The sequence below is a fragment of the Ciconia boyciana genome, chromosome 8 (genome assembly GCF_034638445.1).
Source record: "Ciconia boyciana chromosome 8, ASM3463844v1, whole genome shotgun sequence".
In the NCBI taxonomy this organism is placed as follows: Eukaryota; Metazoa; Chordata; class Aves; order Ciconiiformes; family Ciconiidae; genus Ciconia; species Ciconia boyciana.
This window is the reverse complement of record NC_132941.1, coordinates 29,637,878-29,657,150: the sequence shown is the minus strand read 5'-3', so window position 1 is coordinate 29,657,150 and position 19,273 is coordinate 29,637,878. Positions and strand designations below refer to the sequence as shown.

General features: G+C 55.2%; 1 protein-coding gene across 1 annotated transcript in view; it reads right to left on the bottom strand.

The window, feature by feature from the left end:
- Nucleotides 1–16: 16 nt before the first annotated feature.
- The window catches only part of LOC140655636 (cadherin-23-like), a 130,346-nt gene continuing 111,089 nt past the window's right edge, over nucleotides 17–19,273 (bottom strand). Inside the window, exons 20-31 of the mRNA XM_072870380.1 lie at nucleotides 18,668–18,857; nucleotides 17,278–17,423; nucleotides 16,741–16,960; nucleotides 15,639–15,791; nucleotides 14,508–14,621; nucleotides 13,026–13,174; nucleotides 3,457–3,517; nucleotides 2,944–3,092; nucleotides 1,856–1,991; nucleotides 1,264–1,652; nucleotides 1,070–1,171; nucleotides 17–142 (exon numbers count right to left, since the gene is read on the bottom strand). Of these exons, the coding sequence (XP_072726481.1) occupies nucleotides 17–142; nucleotides 1,070–1,171; nucleotides 1,264–1,652; nucleotides 1,856–1,991; nucleotides 2,944–3,092; nucleotides 3,457–3,517; nucleotides 13,026–13,174; nucleotides 14,508–14,621; nucleotides 15,639–15,791; nucleotides 16,741–16,960; nucleotides 17,278–17,423; nucleotides 18,668–18,857 (1,935 nt within the window). The remainder of the gene's footprint in view (nucleotides 143–1,069; nucleotides 1,172–1,263; nucleotides 1,653–1,855; nucleotides 1,992–2,943; nucleotides 3,093–3,456; nucleotides 3,518–13,025; nucleotides 13,175–14,507; nucleotides 14,622–15,638; nucleotides 15,792–16,740; nucleotides 16,961–17,277; nucleotides 17,424–18,667; nucleotides 18,858–19,273) is intronic.

Sequence of the window (19,273 nt, the reverse complement as noted above, 5' to 3'; positions counted from 1 at the left end):
CATGTTCTGAAGGGTGTCACAGAGGCTGTTGCTGGTGGGGCAGGGCTGGAGACCTCCACCCTGGTCCCTCCCTGCCGCTTGATGCAGAGTTCGGGATGGATCCTGGTTCCCAAGGTGATGCCAGCATGATGGACACACTTACCTTCTGTTGGAGGAGAGCAGAGTGGGAAACAGAGAAAACAAAAAACCAAGAGTTAGTGGGGGATGAGGAGGTGCACAGGTGAGGGGCAGTGAGCTGGCCCTGCATCCCACCGTGGCAGTGCTGGGGGCCGCGGGTACCCCCCTGCGGTGATTCGGAGGCTCCCCTGTTGGAGCATCCTCTGTCTTTTTTTCTAGATAAGCTTGGTGGATTTGCCCCTAGCCCTGGGAGAGGCTCAGACAAGAGCACGGCAGTGAGTGGAGACCACAGCCGCCAGCACCCATGGGTGGGGACAGGCAGTGCTTGCAGCATCACTGCCTTTGTCATCCAGTATCCTTTTTAGAGGCAACAGATGCACCAAGCCACAAGAGCGCTCAAAACACAGAGCGCTGCCCATCGCTGCGGGCCAGCCTCCAGTTTCAAACCCCCCCAGGGTCCCGCTCCTCCAGCTGGCCCAAACCATCACAGTGTGAGTAGTGCCAGCCAAGCCGCCCCTGCCCACGGCACAGGGACCAGGCTCGCCCTGCACCCAGCATGCCTCCTGCCCCAGCAGAGAAATGCAAATCACCCCCCTGCTCGGCTGCCTTTGAAACTGCCAAATATAACCCTCTTAAACATAAACCACTGTGAAGTATTTCAAGGGCCCCAAATTTACCTCCCTCAAAACTGCTTTAGCTTAATAAGTGACCTGCAAACTCTACAGTTTGGGGTGGGGTTTTCTTTTGTTCTGAGAAATCCCACCCTACGACATGCAGAAGGTCTGTGCTTATGCAAAGCCAGGGTTTCTCCCAAATCGGGGTTTCCAGACCCCGGTGGCCAGAGCAGAGGAAAACTAGGACATGCTGTCCCATGCCAGAGGAAGAGGGAGGTGACCTGAGGTCAGCTCTGCCCATGCAAAAGATGGTGGGGAAGTGGGTAGAAGCTGCTCACCACTGTAGAGTCAATCTTTGGTCCTCCATCATCGGCCACCACTGTCAAGGTGTAGAAATCCCCCTTCTCTCGATCCACCTGGCCTTTGACTGTGATCACACCCTGCCAAGGATGAACAACAGCTATGTCAGCCGCCAACACCAAAGTCCACAGTGGACAACCAAGCCAGGAGGGACCATGCTGTAGCTACTTACAGTGATCCCGTTGATTTTGAAGAGCGAGAGCGCCTGGGCGTTGGTGTTGGGGTCGAACTTGTAGGTGATCTGATTGAGGTTGTCGATGGAGCGGGCCTGGACCCGGAGCACCTCAGAGCCCAGGGGGATGTTCTCCATGATCATGGCCTTGTAGCTGCTGTTAGAGAACTGCACGGCCTCATCCAGCTCATTCAGCAGGCTGACGTACACGCTGCAGAAGCCCTGGTTGTTGGGGGGTGCTTGGTCCGTGGCAGAGATGTTCATCAGGTAGCTGGTTTTGGTCTCGTAGTCCAGGTACTCGATGGTCGTGATGAGGCCCGTGCTCTCATCGATCTCAAACTTCCCTTCAGCACCCGACAGGATTTTGTAGTTCACCAGACCACCGTTCCCTGGGGCAGGAGCAGGAACCACGGTGCTGGTTGGACCAAGCATCCCGAAGAAGCAGGCACCACCGATGCTGACCCTGACCATGGAGCAGAGCCCATCCCATGTGGGGATTTCAGGCCAGCCAAGCCAGGATTCATGCAATGGCTCTTTTCACCGCTTTCCCTCTAAACTGGGTGTTTCTGTAAGCTCACCCCCAGCTTCCTACCTGTGTCTCGGTCAGTGGCCCGGACCACCGCCACCGAAGTCCCTATCCCCGCTGTCTCCCGCAGCCCCAGGCGGTTGTACTGCCGCTGGGTGAACACCGGCACCTCATCGTTGACATCTTCCACATAGATGATCACCTGCGGAAGCCCCCAGAGAAAGCATGGGTGAGCTGGGTAGGCCCATGAAGCCTCGCCAGCTGCTTACACTTGTGAGGGGAAATATATCCTTCATGGCACTCATCTGCTGCACAGGAGAAATGTTATTTCTGCTACAAATACCACGTGATGGAGAGTGAGCACACACAGTTGAACATCATAGATTTAAACAAGCCCCGTGGTTGGAGTGACTCAGTCCTTCCCTGGCCAGAGGGAGGTACAGTCTGTATATTAATTCCTCTGTGCTTTGGGATCCCCTGCTGGAAACCTTGCAGTTAGAGACCTTGCAATGTAGAAATGCTGGTGACTTGGTGGGAAATTTTGCTCAAAGTTCAGTGGGTCAAGCTGCATTTTCTCCCCTTTCCCCAGAGAACATCCTTTCTCCTCCCGTTTTTCTGCTTGCTGCTGGTGCTGTGGGCACATCGTGCTTGGCCAGAGCCCACCATGAACTCAGCGGGTCTAAAAACAGATGGAACCAGAGGGCTGGGTTTGTGGGAACCATGGGAAGCTGGTGTATCACTGCTAAAGATTATTGCCACTAGGTCCTGGCTTATTTAAATAGATGTCTGTCCAGGAGACACAGTTTCCAACAGGCTGAGGCTCAGCTCTTCCTCCTGCCAGCAGAGCTGCATCTCACTGGGTGAGTGGGACTCCCTCCGACAGCGACTGCCGCACCACTTAGCAGCCTCATTGCACTGAAATGTCACAGGAAAAAAGAAAAAAAACAACAAAAAACCCCCACAAGCTCTTCTCCACCCACGGGCAGCCCCCAGAGACTTTCCATCAGCGTTTCCATGCCAGATATCTCAAACTTCCTGCAAGCCTGCAAGGGCTGGAAATGGCTGACCTCTGATGAAGCATCCCAAATATTTTCCATGAACTCTGCTGCCGCTCAGCCCTGTTGCCCACCCCTTGGTGGCTGCAAGGTCCTTACCCGAACGGAGCTCCTCATGGGTCCCTGCTCCGTGTTGTAGGCCTCCACCTCCAGGACGTGAGAGGAGTTTTGCTCCCTGTCCAGGTGCCGCACACCTCGCATCACCAGCCCGGTGCTGGGATTGATGCGGAAGTTGTTGTGCTCATTTCCTGGCAGGGGGGAAAAGAGACGGATGCTGCCTGCTGCTGCTGCATCAGTCTTGGCGACACACCGAGCCCTCCCCGGGGGGCTGCCTCGGAGCAAAACCCAAGCCCCCATCACCTTCAGCTACATCAGGATCAGCTCAGCAGGGTTTGGCCCTGGTCAAGCCAGGAGCTACAGTATCTAGGTGTCCATCAATGACAAACCATCCCCTGGCAATTAACCCTGATGCTGAAGTTTTGCTCAAGGGTGGGGGAAACGTTTCTGTGGGCTGCAAAGTGCAAAAGGATGGAGAGCGCAACAAGGCTGTGCATGTGGCTGGCCAGAGCCTGGTGCAAATACACTGATGCATGAAGGGGCACCTGGACTTACCCTTGACAATCCTGTACCACACTCTCCCATTAATGCCTTCATCTGCATCTGTGGCTTTCACCTTTGCGAGAAAAGAAGAGCAGTGAAAATGAAGAGCAGAGCTTTCCTGACCATTACAAGTCCTCCCACCCTGCCCAAGCCTGGACATCCTGCTCCTCCACCTGAGCCAGGGAGCTTACCAACTGCAAAGAAAATATGTTACCCTCCTCTTGTCACTGGACAGCAGGGATAGCGGGCTTGGGAGCCCTCGGCTGCCAGGTTAGCTGTTGGATGGGCTCGGGGTGGGAGCTGAGCCTGAGGACTATGTCATGAAATCTGCGGGCCAGTGTGCTGGTGGAGGTGCCTCCATCAGTCCTGCCTTGCATGCCAATGCTTGCCCCGCTGGAGATGCTGCTGGGGACGGAGGCTCCCTGCCTGCAGAGCTGGCTTGAGCCGGGCAGGGAGAGCTGCTCCTATGCCTGGTGGGCACACAGCCCATGGCATCGGGGTGTACCACACGCCTTGTTAAAGGAATGACCCACCTCTCGGCCAGCACACAAGCACCCTCCGGGGTCTAGTGGCTCTGAGCTGTTTGCATTTACCCTCTCACTGCAAGCTCTTGCCAAGTCACCCAAGCAGCAGCATATGCAAAAAATACTGAAGAAACATGAATGCAACAGCCTAGTGCACGCTGGTGGTCTGGACACTGGCCTGAGTCCTCACAAGACCCCGAGCAGTAGGTGGGAGCACCCCTCAGCTGTGGTGCGCTGTATGGTCCATGCATGTACTGAATAAGCCATCCACCCCAGGAAACCCAAGACACGTGTCCCCTCTGGTGTCACCAAACAACACTGCAGTGCTTTCCCTGCAAATCCCAGCCAGCAGCCTGCCAGCCCTAGCAGCTGGGAAGCGGGACCCAGTGAGGGACAGCGGGCCCTGGGCTTCCTCCCCAGGCTGGCATTGAGCCACTGCGTCTCCCCTCCGCAGAAACCACTTCCCACAAAGCATCCAAACCATGACCGCAGTGGTGGCCACTTGCGAATCACCGGGGCGGGGACGTGGGGAATGCCTTAGCCTTTATTCTCCAGCTGCTCCCCTAGCTGCCCCCCCCCCCAGCATCTTCTGCCACATCTTCTGCCTACAAATATTACCCAGGGGTTTCCTTTCCCAGGCAGGTGGGGGTTTGTGCCTCGATTTGCACCGAAAAGAGGAGGGGTTGCTGCAAAGGACGCACGTGCAGCAGGAACAGCAAGGCCATTTACAAGAGCTCAGCTTTAAATCCCTAGGCTGGCTTTCACCCACAGCCCCACACAACAATTGCAGGAGTCAGAGATGCTCTTCCAAAAGACAGTTTTGAGATGCCTTGAACTGCTTTTATTCCCTTCCATGAAATAAGCCCACATCAGCAGAAATCTTAGAAAATGCTGACCGTGCCCTTGCAAACTATCTGGATTTCCCACCTGTGTGCCACACGCTGTTTTTCTCTATCCCAGACTGGCTCATGTCTTGCTTATGGCTGGACACAACCCTGTGCCTTGCTCTTTGTTTCACCATGGACCCCGCACTTTCCTTTCACAGCAGAGAGCTCTCCCTCTGAATGCTGCCATTACATCCACACCAGCTCTTCCACACCCGGGGCTCCCCAAGGCCATTTCTGGGCAGGAGCTGGGCTGTCTCCTCTCCCATGTGATGGATGGGCCCTGCACCAGCAGGTGAGCGATGCCCAGGCAGACCAGCTGCCTTGGCACGGCGAGACCAGCCTGCCGCACGCACTGACTCCCTCCTGGGAAAAGCTATCCCGATCCCGTCAGCCAATACACCATGCCAGGGCGGCAGTGGTGGGAGGGAAGCCTGAGAGACAGGAGACAAATCTTTTTGTGCCATTCCCTGCCCTGCTGTGCCCGGGAAAATGCATTTCAAGGCGAGCAAATGGAAGGTTTTCAACATGATGAGCACTGCATGGGAGCAGCAAACTGCACCCTGCAAACACCCCCTTAGCTGCCCTTTTCCCAGCTCACCCCAGCATTTGCTGCAGGCAGCTCTGGCACATAAACCAAGTGAAATGGGTCAGCCCAGGTATTTGGTTTTTATTAAAAAAAAAAAGTGGTTTGCGTTAAAGCAACACATGCTCCTGCCGCTGCCGTGGCATAGCGTGCTGCCGGGAAAAAGCTCGGCTGCTGCTGGTTTGACCCCCTGATGTCCCAGAGGAGATGCGGTACTTTGACAGACTGTCCCAAACTCGGGAAAACAATTTAACTGGAGTGCAACTGGTGGGAGAAAAGCTCTTTCTGCTGCAGGTGCAAAGCACCCTGTGCAGCCGAGCGCCGGTGCCTCCAGCCTGCTTTATCCCCCTGCTAGAGAGAGAGGGCTGCAGGCAGAGCCAGCCTTTTGCAGGCCACCTTTCAAACACCCCCGGCTCCTGGAAAGGGGTCAGAAAAGGAGGAGGAAGGAGGGGGAATAAAGGGATGGAAGAAAGCAGGCGGCTTTCCGCCGTTGCTGGGAAAGGGGGAGCAGGCGTGCGGAGGGCAGCCCGCCGCCCCCTCCCCGGCGCGGGGGGCTCAGCCCACGGCCGTACCATTCAGCCTTCCCGCAGGGGCAGAGCCCGGGGAAACACGGCCCGGAGGGCTCGACCCCTCGCCCCAGCGGGGCACAGCCCCGGGGCACCTCCCTGCTGGCAAAGCCGCGGCCCCCTCGGCTTCGCACGCTGGGGCTGTCCCCAGCCCGGCTGCCGCCTCTCTCCCACCCTCCCTTGGCCTCCGAGAGGGAGGAGGGGGCTGGCAGCCGGCAGAGCGCGGTGGGAGAGGCAGCAAGGCAGGCGTGCGGGAGGCAAACCCCGGGCTCGGCCGGCCGGTGAGAGGTAGGGACCCCAAACCCCTGCGGCAACCCCACCGCCGGCCGCTCAGGCTAACCCCGAGGGGCGAGCGAGACAGGCCGGGGACATGCCGCCATCCCCGGCTGGAGAGCTGCTGCCCTCAGCCCTGCAGCCGCCTGGGGAAAGGGCTGCAAACAGGCGGGGAGCGGACGTGCCAAGTTTGGGGTGGGTTTGAAGTCGGGCACCCCTCCTCCCTTCCCCGTCTCGTCGCTTTGTCTCTCCCGCTGATGGGAGAGGGGGAAAGTCCTGCGGATGCGGCGCTGCTGCTTAACAGCAAGGGTGATGGGGTACAGCGTGCCGTCACTTTCGGTGCCTGACTATTTAGGTTTGCTGAGCTGGGGGTTTGGTACCCTCCAGCATTACCTCCTCCTGCAAGCGAGTGGAAAGACTTAGTGCGTTGGGAAAAGCTGGGGAGCTCCAGGAAAGCGTCGCTAAGCAAGACAGAGAGGGGAAAGAGAGCTGCTTTTCATCTGAGCTGTATCACAGGCACGGAAGTGCCTGAAAACAGCCTTTTCTTTGCAGGAGTTTGAGAAAAGGGAGGGAGGGCATATGGAAAAACTCCTGCCAAACTAACCAGCTGCGGCAGGCCAGGCAGGCAGTGCCCGGTGCTGGGCAGAATAATGCTTTCTTCTGCTTATGCTCAAGAATAATTTCTTCTTCCTTCCCACCTTCCTCAGGAGCATTTTGCTTTTTGCAGTTTCTCTTCTTTCCCTCTGATCCTCAGCTGCCTTGTGCCCAGTGCTGGGTTGCGAGCACTCGTGGGGACATCTCATCCCTGGCTGATCAGGGATGACCAGCCAGGGATCAGCCAGGGATGACCCTTCTGGGGGGGGATGATCAGGGATGATCCCTGATCAGCCAGGGATGACCCTTCTGGGGGGGGTTTGCCAGGCTGGGCAAGCCTGTTATTAACCCAGCTCAACTGCACAACGTGTGGTGTGGTGGGACAGCGATGCTGGGGCAGCGGTGCTACTAACAGGGATGCAGGCAGCGGCTTGGCTGGTGGGTACAAACTGGTCCATTGCCATGCTTCAGGAAAGGCACCAACCTCCAACCCTGTGGAAGAGAAGCCCTCGTCCCTGTGTGTGCCATGGCCAGGGCACAGGGAGTGCTGATTTTACCACACCCTGACCTTTCTGCTGATAAGACCCCAATTTTGGTTGCTTTTTGCTGAAATTCTGCTGAAACGGCTGCAGCTCTGTCTCAGGCAGGAGGTGAGTGGGAATCCCCTTTGTCCACGTTAATACGTTGAAAACTTATTGGCCCTAAAAAAAAGTCACTGCTCATGTGTGCTCTGCAAAGATTTCCCAGATTTTTAGTGGCTCCATTTCTGGAAGGACTTAGAGATCAGGTGTGGGGCAGCCCAGACCTTCCCTGAATCCGCAGCTCTGCCAACCAAGCTGTGCCTGAGGAGAGGACAGATCGAAGCGAGAAGAGAAGAGAGCATGGCTGGAAAAGCCTGGGAAAACATCAGTGTGATCCCTCCTGTCGGGTTTCTAGGGGACACAGTCAGCTGGCTCTAAAAGAAAAACCCTACAGCCACCACCAACAGAGCAAAAACCAACCTGAAGGCATTGGCCACGCCTCCCGGCTCGCTCTTAATGAACAATATAAAGTCACCAAGCCAAACCACGCGTGCTTAGTAAATGCCAGAATTAAGGTAGCCGAGGTAACCTCGATTCAGGCTGCCTTTGGTGTGCGCAATAAGCAGCAGCCCTGCCTGCTGGTTTTCATGCCCCGGCCCTGGGGGGCCTGCTTACGGAGCGGGGTGGGTCCTTGGGATGGCTGTGGCTGCCAGGGGCTGCTCTGCTCTGCTCCCAGAGCTGGAGGGGAAGGGGCTGAGCCAGGCAAGAAGAGGCTGCACGGTAAAGAAATGCTTTTGGGGTGAAGTAGAAACATCACTCTGGAGGAAGGGATGACAGCCCCAGCCCCTGAGCCTGCTTGCAATATGCACGGCGCTTCACCCGAGCTAAGGAGTTCTCAGATGTCGATCCATTTATTTTTGCATTACCCATTTTCTGAGCGCAGACCTGGCTCTGACCCATGGAAGCGGCCATGTCTCCCCAGAGCCTCTGAGCTCTGACCAGGCCAATACAGTCCTTGCTCTGAGACTGCCAGCATCATAGCTTTGAATGCTCGAACCCAGGCAATGCAAAGTATTCCAGAAATAAATCGCATCTGCCAAGTGCCTCAAACCCAGCACCCAACTCTAGTGGAAACCTGTGACCTTATTCCCTCTGTATCTCAGCTTATTGCCTGCAAGGGGAAGAGCATGGATCCTGCAGGACTGATCTGTCCCCTCTGGGACCAGTCAGGGTCCTGGCAAACCAGAGCTGGGAGCTCACCTATGTAAGCACGTACCTGCACACAGAGGGTACAGCTGGGGCACAGACAACCTGAGTTCAAGGACTCCTTAACCTCTGAGCGCTCGGCCTTGCAGCCCTCACAGTGTTTGCTTAAGGTTGTTTCCTCCTGCGTAATTTGGACGGTAAGCGATGCTTGTTTCTTCTGACGCAGCATCTCACTTTCCACTGGGCTCATCTCCACTGGGGTGTCTCATAGTTTCCAATTAGTGATTAAAGACATGTCGCTGATGTCTCCTCTCCCCTTTTTTGAATGTTTTACCAGTGAATGTCTGGTTGCTGCCTACACAAACCTGCGTGGCTTTGGGATGGCAGCTGCAAGGGCAGACCCAGAGACCCTGGCAGTCCCTGCAGCCCTGCCTTTTCCTCCTTAAACTCTTAGTTTTAAATTGTCTCAATCCAAATCCGTACTTGCCAGGAGATTGCCTGACCACAGACCAGTCTAACAGCTCTCCATCACTCTTCTAACTCCCACATCTCTGTAGGAAAGTCAGTGTAATGAATCTTTACCTCCAGCATACAGGCTAGAGCACGAAGGGCCAAGCCGACGCGTTGCAGAGGGATGGCACAGCAATATTTCCCCAGCCCTCGTCTCTGAACTGGGGAGCTGCCAACCTCAGGCACAGCCCGTCCAGGGCCGTGAACGGGTGCAGGAGGGTGCACGGGAGCAAAACGATGGGTGCAAACTGCTCTGGGGATGCTCTGGGGATCTGACGCAGTGGGGAAAGGAGAGGACAGTCGCCATCAGGTGTTTGGTAAGAGCTCTTACTGATGAGGCTTTGGGAAGCTGGTTTGCATCACTGTTTGCAGATCTGGCTGAGGAACCCATGACATGTCTGAACCTGAAACCAGGTCAGAAAAACGCCTAAACCCAAGTGGGTTTTCAGCACAAGCAGGTTGAGGGTGTTAGGCTTTGCCCCTGAAAAAAAAAAGGCAATGCTAGTGCAATACTGCAGCTCGACAGGGAGTTATCTGGGCGGAGGTTCAGCCAATTATCCATTTTCTTTGGGGGAGAGGGAATAATCAAAAAACCCCAAATGACAGTCAATTCAGCAAAACCACATTTCTGGAGAATAGAGAAGAACCAAACCCCAGCAGCCTGGGGGGAGGATTTTGGACCGTCTCTATTGTATGGTTACATATCGCTCCCAGAAAAGCTTCATGCAACATGTGTGTTCCCTACAGGTGTCATCACTGGGGCCATGGTACTGTGTGTACCTGGTACTACCTGTGCTAGATTTCTTTGCCAGATGGTTTTGCATGTCAGTTCAGGGTAGTACTTTGCAGATATAAATCCTACCTCTGTGCTTTGCCTGCTGGCAAAGCAGAGAGACTTGTGTCACCCTGTGTCACAGAAAATGTGGCTGGGAGGACCTTGGACGTCAAAGCAAGCCAAAAATCCATCAGGTTGGACAGAGGGTGGCTGTCTGTCCAGCTTCTAGGTGGTAATCACCCATGTCACTTCTCTGTGTCATATTGTGCACTGCAGGGAAGATGAGCGCAGAGGACACTGGCAACGGGACCTCTCCCACCCCACCTCTCCTTGGACTCCTGGTTTCAACCACCGAGCTGGTCCCACCCATTACCACATCCCCCGAGAAGGCAGACCCGCTGCCTGTCATCGTCGCGCTCGTCTGCATCTTCCTCCTCCTGGCAACATTCCTCATCTTTGTCACCCTCTGCAAGCCAGTGGCGCTGGACCACTCTGGGCCCCGTGAGTGCATGCCCCATCACCCAGCGGATGCCAGCGAGCCCCAGCTGAGGCTCTGGAAGCGTCTGGGCTCCCTGCGATGCTCCATCAACACCTTCAGGAGGAGTCGGCCGGTGTCCCAGAGCCAGCTCGCCTGCTTCAGGAGCTCTCCTGCCAGCCAGGATGGGGACATCATGGAGTCCACCAAAATGTGATCCTACTCTGTGGGAACTAACTCACCCTCCACTGCTATTCTTTCCCAAGCTTTTGGTTCAGGTTCAGTTCCCTCCTCAAGCAGCCCCTCATATCCTGGGCATCCCAGCAGAGCCCCTTGAAGCAGCTCATTTCCAGGCAGCGGCTCTGCAAGGCGACAGGAGTATTTGCTATTTCAGGTTCCTGAACACTTTCCAGGTTACTGTTTCCTGGCAGGAAAGGTGGAGGCATCCGAACTACACCCACACGCAGCTATCACTGGGCAGTCCAAAAAAATATTGCTGCTTAACTTCTTTTGGAAAACATTGTGCAAGTTGCGAGGCACCTGAACAAACAGCCTGGGCAAGAGCAGAGCAACCTGGCTGCCTAACAAATATCGCCTTGAAAAGAGGCATCCCAGGGCAAATGTGCTCCACAAAAAGCAGTCCTCAGCTGAGATTGCCCCCCAAGATGTGCTCCTGAGCAGGTGGAGGAAGGCTCATGCCCCCCACGTGCTGCCCTGTCCCTCTCCCCCCGCCCCCCATGCAATGAGACGCGGGTTGCTGTGGTTGATGCTTGGAAGGATGCATGCTACAGCTGTCTGCTGGAAACCTGCTTCAATAAATGAGCAGCGGGAGCAGGTAAACACGCCTATAAACGCATTAAAGAGGCCTTTTGAGGCTCACAGGCGCTGACAGCTTGGAAAGCCACCACACAAGGCTGAGCCACTTGTTTCTGCTGGGAAAGGGTACAACAGCCAGCAGGTAATCTGAAGTGTTTAAAGGAATCAGTAGAAAAAAGAAAAAGTGGTTTAATTCTTCCAGGTCTGCAGCTCTCACTACATTCAGCCATTGAGTTCACCCCGGTGAAGTCTCTGTGCCCGGTGGGGCCCCATGGCGAGCACCGAACCCCATCTCTATGGGTTTCACATGGTTTCTGACCCTTGTGGGGTGCAGTTCTGCATCAGGACCTCTCTGGTCTGCCTGGGACATTCCTGCTCTCGTCCTGCCCTGGGCTGCCTGGCTTTTGGACCCACAGCCGTTCAGCTGCTCACATGGCTCTAAATGTGCTAAATAAGCTGGGTTAAAATGAGCAGCAAAACGGCTCTGAGCCCCTGGCTGTTTAAAGTCAGGTCAATTTGCTGATCAGGGCTGGAGCGGAGGATGCAGAGGGCTGGATGGGGGCTAATGAGGGCAAGGAGGAGCTAATGTCTGCAAGAAGGGGATGGAGAAACCTTCAAAAACTCTCTTGTTGCCATAGGGATGTGGGGATGTATTTGAAGGGGGAGACATTCAGTACACATGGTTCACTTTTAAAGGTGTAAATTAATCTAAACCCAGGTGATTGCCCATTTCCAGTTCCCTCTGATTTTGTTCTGTGGAAAACAAACTTCCCCCAGATAACGCCTCTCCTTTGCCACAGACTGCCAAGGGCATCCCCCTCTTTTGGGAAGTGTGCTCTAAGAAAAGGGTCTTTGATGTCAGAGTCGGGTTTCCTCCATTCACAGTCTTTCAATTTGCAAAAACGGCTCAGTTTTGGGAGTCCCTCAGCAGGGCTCCTCTCCGCCTGCGCAGCTCCCCTGCACACCTCCTCCCTTGGGTGCAGGGATTACAGGCAGATTCCTGACCCCAGAGACAGGCGCGGTGCTACAGGCATCACGTACCCTGTGCCATGGCACAACAGGTGACGAGGAGCTGCAGGGCTCGTGCTTGGGGACCGGCCGCCCCAAGCACGACTTTGTTGCAAGGCAAAAGGCTCCTTTCTTCTCTCCTGGTGACTCACCCTGCCCGTGAGAGCCAGGGACAAAGCTGCCCCTTTCCCCACGCTGGGAGAGGTATTCAAGGCAGGAGGAGCCTTCCCAGGGCCCTCTGCAAAGAGCCTTTGGTGCCCGCTCCAGAAGAGCCCTGGGTTTGAAGGGATGCTGGAAGCCCTCAGAGGCTGAGTGAATGCCTGCATTCATTCGGCGCTCACTGAGCCATTCAGCTCTGCCCACCGCTTCCTCAAAGAGGAACAAAAATGAAAGCAAAGTCCAAATGCTTTTCTCCCTCCACTTTTCCCCCCCTCTCAGAGCATCTCTTTGCATGCACTCTTCTCCCTCCCCCTTGAGGTGTCCGCTCTCGGTCCCTTCTCTGCTGGGAGGAGGGAGAAAGCGGGGACGCAGCCAGGCAAAGGGGCCTCACCAACACAGGGCTTGGTTTGCTCCTCTCACCCCCTGCAGAAATGGGGTGAATTTCTTATTTTTCCCTTGTGCTTTGCTGTCTTCTCCCCAGTGCTCACAGCCTGGGTTAGCAAAGGAGCAGGGAAGCATACAAGCAAGAACACATCTTGCCCTGGCCTGGAGGAACAGACCACTGATGGGGAGAGAAAATGTCCTCCCTGGGCTTCCAGCAGCTCACAGCCATGGTGCCAGGGCCCAGAGAGCAGGGGACACCCTTTGCCCACCCAGGGGCCCCAGTGGGAGAGAGCCACGTGCCTGCACTATGCTGCTGGTGGCCGGGATGTCCTCAGGGACGCTGACATCGTAGCTGCTCTGAAGGAAGATGGGTCGGTTGTCATTGACGTCCAGGATGGTCACGTACACGGTGGCGGTCCCGGTGCGCCGGTTCCCAGTGGGGCCGTTGTCTGTATGGGAAAGAAAGGCGAGGGGCGGTTCAGTCACCTCTGTCTCCTCCTTGCACAGGTGGTGCTCAGCCCTTGGCTGCTGAAAATAACAGGACCAAAATTTCTAAACTAAAATCCTCCGTCTTTTCTGCAGCTTCCAAATCCCACACTGAACCACAGGGGTTTTTTTCTGCCTGTCCTGAAAGAGAAAGGAAAAGCCAAACTGTGCCCAAGCTCTGCCATGGAGCCACCACCCAGTGAGGCTGGAAACGCAACTGGTCATTAAAGAGGGTTTGCAACTCCATAGACTAAGAGGGTGATGTATGCTGGAAGGGACTGCTGGAGGTCAGGGATTTGGGGGATGAAGATGGGCAGGGGTCTGCACAGCAGCACCTCCAGAACCAATCTGCACCTGAGCCGCTGCAGGGAGGCAACGCGGGTCTGGTTGGCTGCAGCTGGCCCTGACAAAAAGCAAAAACCTCAATGAGTTTTCTGTAGACCCAGCTCAGCTCACAGCCAAAGAGCACCAGGACTGGTTGATGTTCAGTAGATAAGGACATGGTAGCATGGCTCTTGCTTTTGCCATGAAGGATGAGGCAATGGGGAGCATAGATTGAGTTTGTTTTTTCCAACATGCCTGATGCAAGTGAGCACTAAATCCACCCAGCTGGAGCCCGTGGGATCTGGTGACCGGGAAAACACAGGCAGTCTGATACCCATCCGAGGGGCAGAACGGACCCTTTACCACGTGGGATCCGGTCCTGTGTGCCCAGCCAGTGCAGCATCCCTGCTGCAGACCCCGTGGCACCTGCAATGCTGTGCCCCCAAGATTTCTGACCAGGCCACTTATTTCTCCTTTCAAAAGGGACGTCCAAGTCTTCTGTAAACAGGCACATCATTATAAAGCTCTGGGGATGATGGCCAAGATGCGTTTGGCACACAGGCTCTCTGCCCATGCCAGGTGGCTCTGGATTAATTGGCAGCCTCTGAGCAGAGGCCTGGCATGGCATTAGGGGAACGATGCTGCGGTGCTGGCATTTCTGGGTGGAGGTCTCCTCTGGACAGCACAGAGCCTCTCGGGAATGGAGGTCTTGCCTTCCCTGGGGGAAAGGGAAGGCCCCAGGGCTGGACAAGCCTGAGGGCTGAGCTTACTGTCTGCAAAAGTCACGATGGAACTGGGACATATTAATGCACATGGATTGTGAAATGCTAACACCAAACACAGGCTCTGGTTTATAGAGCACCTCAAAGGTTGCTGTCTCTCTCCCATACTTCCAAGGCAGCTTGGCATGTGCACAGCCACCCCATGTGGCTGCATGGCAGTGGTCCCACAGGAACGGTGGGAAATCCTTACCGATGGCCTCCAGGATCAGTGTGTACGATGCCACGGTCTCCCTGTCCAGACTCACGACTGTCCTGACCACCCCATCCCTGAAGCCGACGCTGAATTTGCCGTCCTGGTTCCCACCTGCAGCAAAGGACAAGGACCAGGTTACCTGTTGTCTGGATGCAAGGAGCAGAGCCCATGCTGCGGGGGATGCTGCAGCCTGGGCACGGGGCCATGGAAATTGCAAGTGCTCAGCCTGCCCTCCTGAAGTGCTGCGTTGTACATTGTTTTGAGCAAGGCAAGTGTAGGGCAAGCTCATATCTCATCCTAGGCAAAGCTTCTCTGCAGCAAAAGTGGGCAGAGCGCCTTCTCTCCACCACATCAAATGCTGTGCCTGCCTCACAGCGCAGGCAGGGAGTGATGGTTATAGGAAAAGCTGAATCATGTAAATGCCAGATCATTTCCTGAATGCTTCGGAAGCAAACTGGGGTCACTTTGCATGTGGCCTGCGGTACCTGTGGGACAACACACACCTTTTCTCTTGTGGGGGAGGCCAGAGGGGCCGTGCATGAAACACAGGGCTGCTATTGTGAGAAAAATGACTCTCCAGTGACACTTCTATTTTTGCCCTCTTCCTGAGGGCTGAATGCCGCATGTGCAGTTTGCAAGTCAAAGCGCGGCCAGGGGGTTCCCCGGCCTCCCGCTGCAGGTGCTGCAGCTGCAGTGTGAGCCAGGCACTGCCCGGGCAGCATCGCTGCCTGCTTGCTCCCTGCCCGCCCCAAACCACCTGCACGCCGGGCTACGAGATGCCCTAAGATTCCAGAGAAGCTTCCAGCCCTAAATGCACGTTACGTGAACGCTGCCCCAGCAGTGTTAAGCCCATCCTCATGCTTTTCCTGGCTGCATCCTGATGGTGTGAGAGGCAGGGGATGCTTGGGGGCAAGGGTTCACCCCGAGCAGGAGAAGGAATAGCAGCGGAGCGGTCAGCAAGGCAGGGAGCCAAGTGGGGCTGTTCGGCAGAGGGCGATACCGCACAAGGTTTGGAGGGGCTGGAAAAGGCAGCGCTGATGTGCAGAACACCCTGGCCATGATCTGGGGCAGTCTGCTGCTGTCTGCAACCAAAGCTCCCCTTTGCAGCATTTTGCAGGGGGTTCGTACCTGTGATGAAGTAGCTGAGCTCAGCGTTCAGCCCAACGTCAGCATCCGTGCAGTTGAGCCGGACCACTTTGAAATCCCGGGCCACGTTTTCAGGCAGCGACACGTTGTAGACGGCTGGGAAGAAGGTGGGGCTCTCGTCGTTCACATCCAGAACTGAAAGGGGGAGCAGAGCTGAGTGCCCTCCCAGGGCTGCCCTTCCTGCAGATGCCAGGCTGACGTCTGCCGGGCTCCCAAAACCACCTGCCTGCTGCTCTGAGCATCTCGGGGAATGCTCTGCCTGCTGGTCCCTGCCATTTGTGTGGTGGGGGTGCCTGCAGACCAGCTGTAAGGACTGGTCCCCGTGGCTGCAGGTTGTATTTGGTTGCCTCTGATACATGCAGATCACCCCCCTCGTGTCCAAGAAACCTTACATAACTGTAATTAAAGTTACTGTTTGCACCAAACTCATTTCCATCCCCATTCAGAGGAAAATCTGGGGCTTAAATATAAGCTCAGTATTTCCTGATGTATGGCAAGGGGCTCTGGAGTTACAGGACCAGAAACTTCTTTTTCCAAACCCGGGCCTGAGACGAATTCAGCGTCAGTTTATTTCCAGATGATGCTTATCCTCAGCACTAGGCTCATGTGAAGGCAGTAAATAGAAATGCAGTAAATTAAAGACAGGCCACATAATAAGCGTCCAGCTCTGAAAGTGGGATTATGTGGGCTGTCCAGACACGCAGCTGATGCAAATCGCATGCTGAAGCAAAAGGCAGGCCAAAAGAAAAAGAAACACCAGGGATGGGGAAATGGAGGAAAAACGATACAGAGTTTGGGGGCCCTGCCAGAAACACCATATTTTCCCCATCTCTGCACTATGCTGATGTCGCACCAGGCAAGACGCGAAGCCTGTGGGGACAGCAGTGCAATGGGCTGCCCTGCCTATGTGCTGTTGTACGCAAGAACAGACATAATGGGTCAGATCATATATCCATCTGACTCCTCACTGTGTCTCCTATATAAACCACATCTCCTCTGGTGAGGTGTCCTTGTCACCCATCTTTTTGGGACTGGAGGGGGCTCTGCAGCTGGGCAGGGCTTGGAGGGCTCTTGGTGCACCCACCTTTGACGGTCAGGGTGCTGGTGGAGCTCTTGGAGGGCATGCCGGCGTCGCTGGCCACCACCCGCAGGTAGTACTCGGCGATCCTCTCCCTGTCCAGCACGGCAGTGGAGATGACGAGCCCGCTGGTGCTGTTGATGAGGAAATCCATGCGGGGCATCCCCACCTGCATGCGGTATGTCACCTGCCCGTTCGGTCCCTCGTCCAGGTCGATGGCCACTACCTGGCGGGGAGAGCGGAAGGACGGGGTGAGCATGGGGGAGCCCAGTTGTCTCCTGACTGATGAAAATCACAGTACATAAACCCTGAGCATTTCTTTGCCTCCAGGGATGCTGGGTTGAAACAAAGGGGCCTCAAGGCATTCCCCCTGCTGGGAGCAAACACATGGGGTGGGATGCCACAACCCCTTCTGCATCCCCCCAGTTGCACTGCTAGAGGCTGGAGAGGATATATTGCTAGCCTGCTTTGCAGAAGCAATGGCAGCGAGAGCAGCAGCAGCAGCTCCCAGAGCAGGGCACGGTGGCAATGGGGCACGCTCACCTGGAAGACAGAGGAGCCTGCGGGAAGGCCCTCGGCGATCTCAGCGGTGAAGGGCAGGTTTTGGAAAGTGGGGTCGTTGTCATTTAGGTCCAGCAGGTTGACAAAAACTGTGGCACTGCTGGTAGCTCGCAGGGGTGGCCTCCCGCCTGCAGAGGCCAGGAACGGGGTTTCAAGGTTAATGCCTCCAGCCATTTCCAACCCTTTCCCCCAAAAGAAGTCCTCACTCCCTGTGCAGACAGTCATGCAGGATGGGGCTGCCCCATCGAGGCATTAATCTGTCCGTGTTACTGCTTGCGCTGCAGCCCATTGGACTAATAGCATAGTCCCCTGGCAGGGGAAAGCTCTCCCTGGCAGCAGGCATGCAAGACAGACCGACAGCTACCCATGCATGCAGCTAAAAAACAATAGCAACACCAATCTATCCTTATCCCTGTCCTTCTGGCAGGCTGGATGGGACGATGGCCTTAGCATGGTGCAGAAGCGATGCAAAATTAGAAAGGGGCAGAGTTAAGGTTATACGTGCCTGCTGGCTCTTGGAAACCAGCTGGATAATGGAAAATTACCTTTATCTCCCTCTCTCTCTATTTTTATTCCTAAAAAAGTTTCCCTAAGATACTCTTTCCAGAGCAAAAGACATTTCACACTTGATCAGCTCATTTCCCCCCACCTGACTTTCTGACTTTCCTAGATACTGGTGGAGCCAGCCTCCATGCGTGGTATCTCACCAGTCCTGCAAGCCACGCAAGCTCAGCTCTGCAGAGAAACCCTGACCCGTCCCCAGCAGACCTTGCAGAGCAGCCCAGAAACAGGTTCCCCCATGTGCCTTGACATACTGCATCTTCTCAGCAGCAGGCTATGAGCACCCAGCGCTGCCCTCATCTCCCTGCCTGCGCTAAACATTTGCGTCTTTGTGCTACAGGCCCTGCCATCTACACACAGCCCGAGCGCAGGTCTCCTGTAAAACAGCCGTTTCACACACTAGGCGCCTTTAGGTTTGTTTTTTAACTGCAAAATGCAAAGAATGGTGTCTTCTGCAACGAGGTGGAGTTTCTGTCTCCCAGGCTCATTGTCAGAGCTGCTGCAGAAACCACTGTGCTCACGTTTTGAGGGTTTCTGGTTTGTTTTAGCAGCAGGTTTTAACCTCCTCTCATTTATTTAACCTCAAAAACATCTTTGGAACTTATGCTCAAAACAGGAAAAAAAGAAACTTCATCATAAAGGAAAAATTAGGCCAAGAAAAGTTCAGCTTGACACGTGAAAACCATCAGGGAGGGAAAGTGGAGAGAGAAGAGGGCAACGCTCGCACAACCTGAGCCCCAGTGATTTCTAGCTACAGTGGAGGAAGACAAACCACCATGGCCAAGAGGAGTGGAACTGAAGCAGGGCTTACAGTCGGTGACTGACACCACGATCCTGCGCATGAGCTGGGCCTCCTGGGCGTTGGGGTTCTCCCGGTCCAGCAGGACGCCGGTGGTGCGGATCTTGCCTGTGGTGCTGTTGAGGCTGTAGAACTTGTTGGGGGGTCGGATGCTGTACACCACTGTGCCATTCTCCCCCAGGTCCGGGTCGATGGCCACCACCTGCCACGGAGAAACAGCAAAGCGACAGGAATTAACTCCCACGGTGCATCCCCGTGTAGATTCACCAGTGTCTAATAATGAGGCTGAGCTCCCATGACAGGCTTTCCCATACCAGCAGCAGCAAGAAGTTCTCCTTCCTCCACACAGCTGTATATTTTCATGATACTTGCAGGGATTTTGTACCCTTGAGACCTCTACTGTGGTGTTAAATCTCACCAAAATTGGCCTGCAAGCCCAGGAGGTAATGGCATGGCAAGAGAGACATGAGCACGCAGCAATCAAATGGGCTTTTCTTCTTCTAAATAAAGTCAGCTAGAAAACAAGCACCCTTCAGAAAAATAAAATAAACGGGACAAAGAGGCGTGCTGAGGAACTTGTGCTGCCACACTGGAAATGCTGGAAATAATTCACTGGTG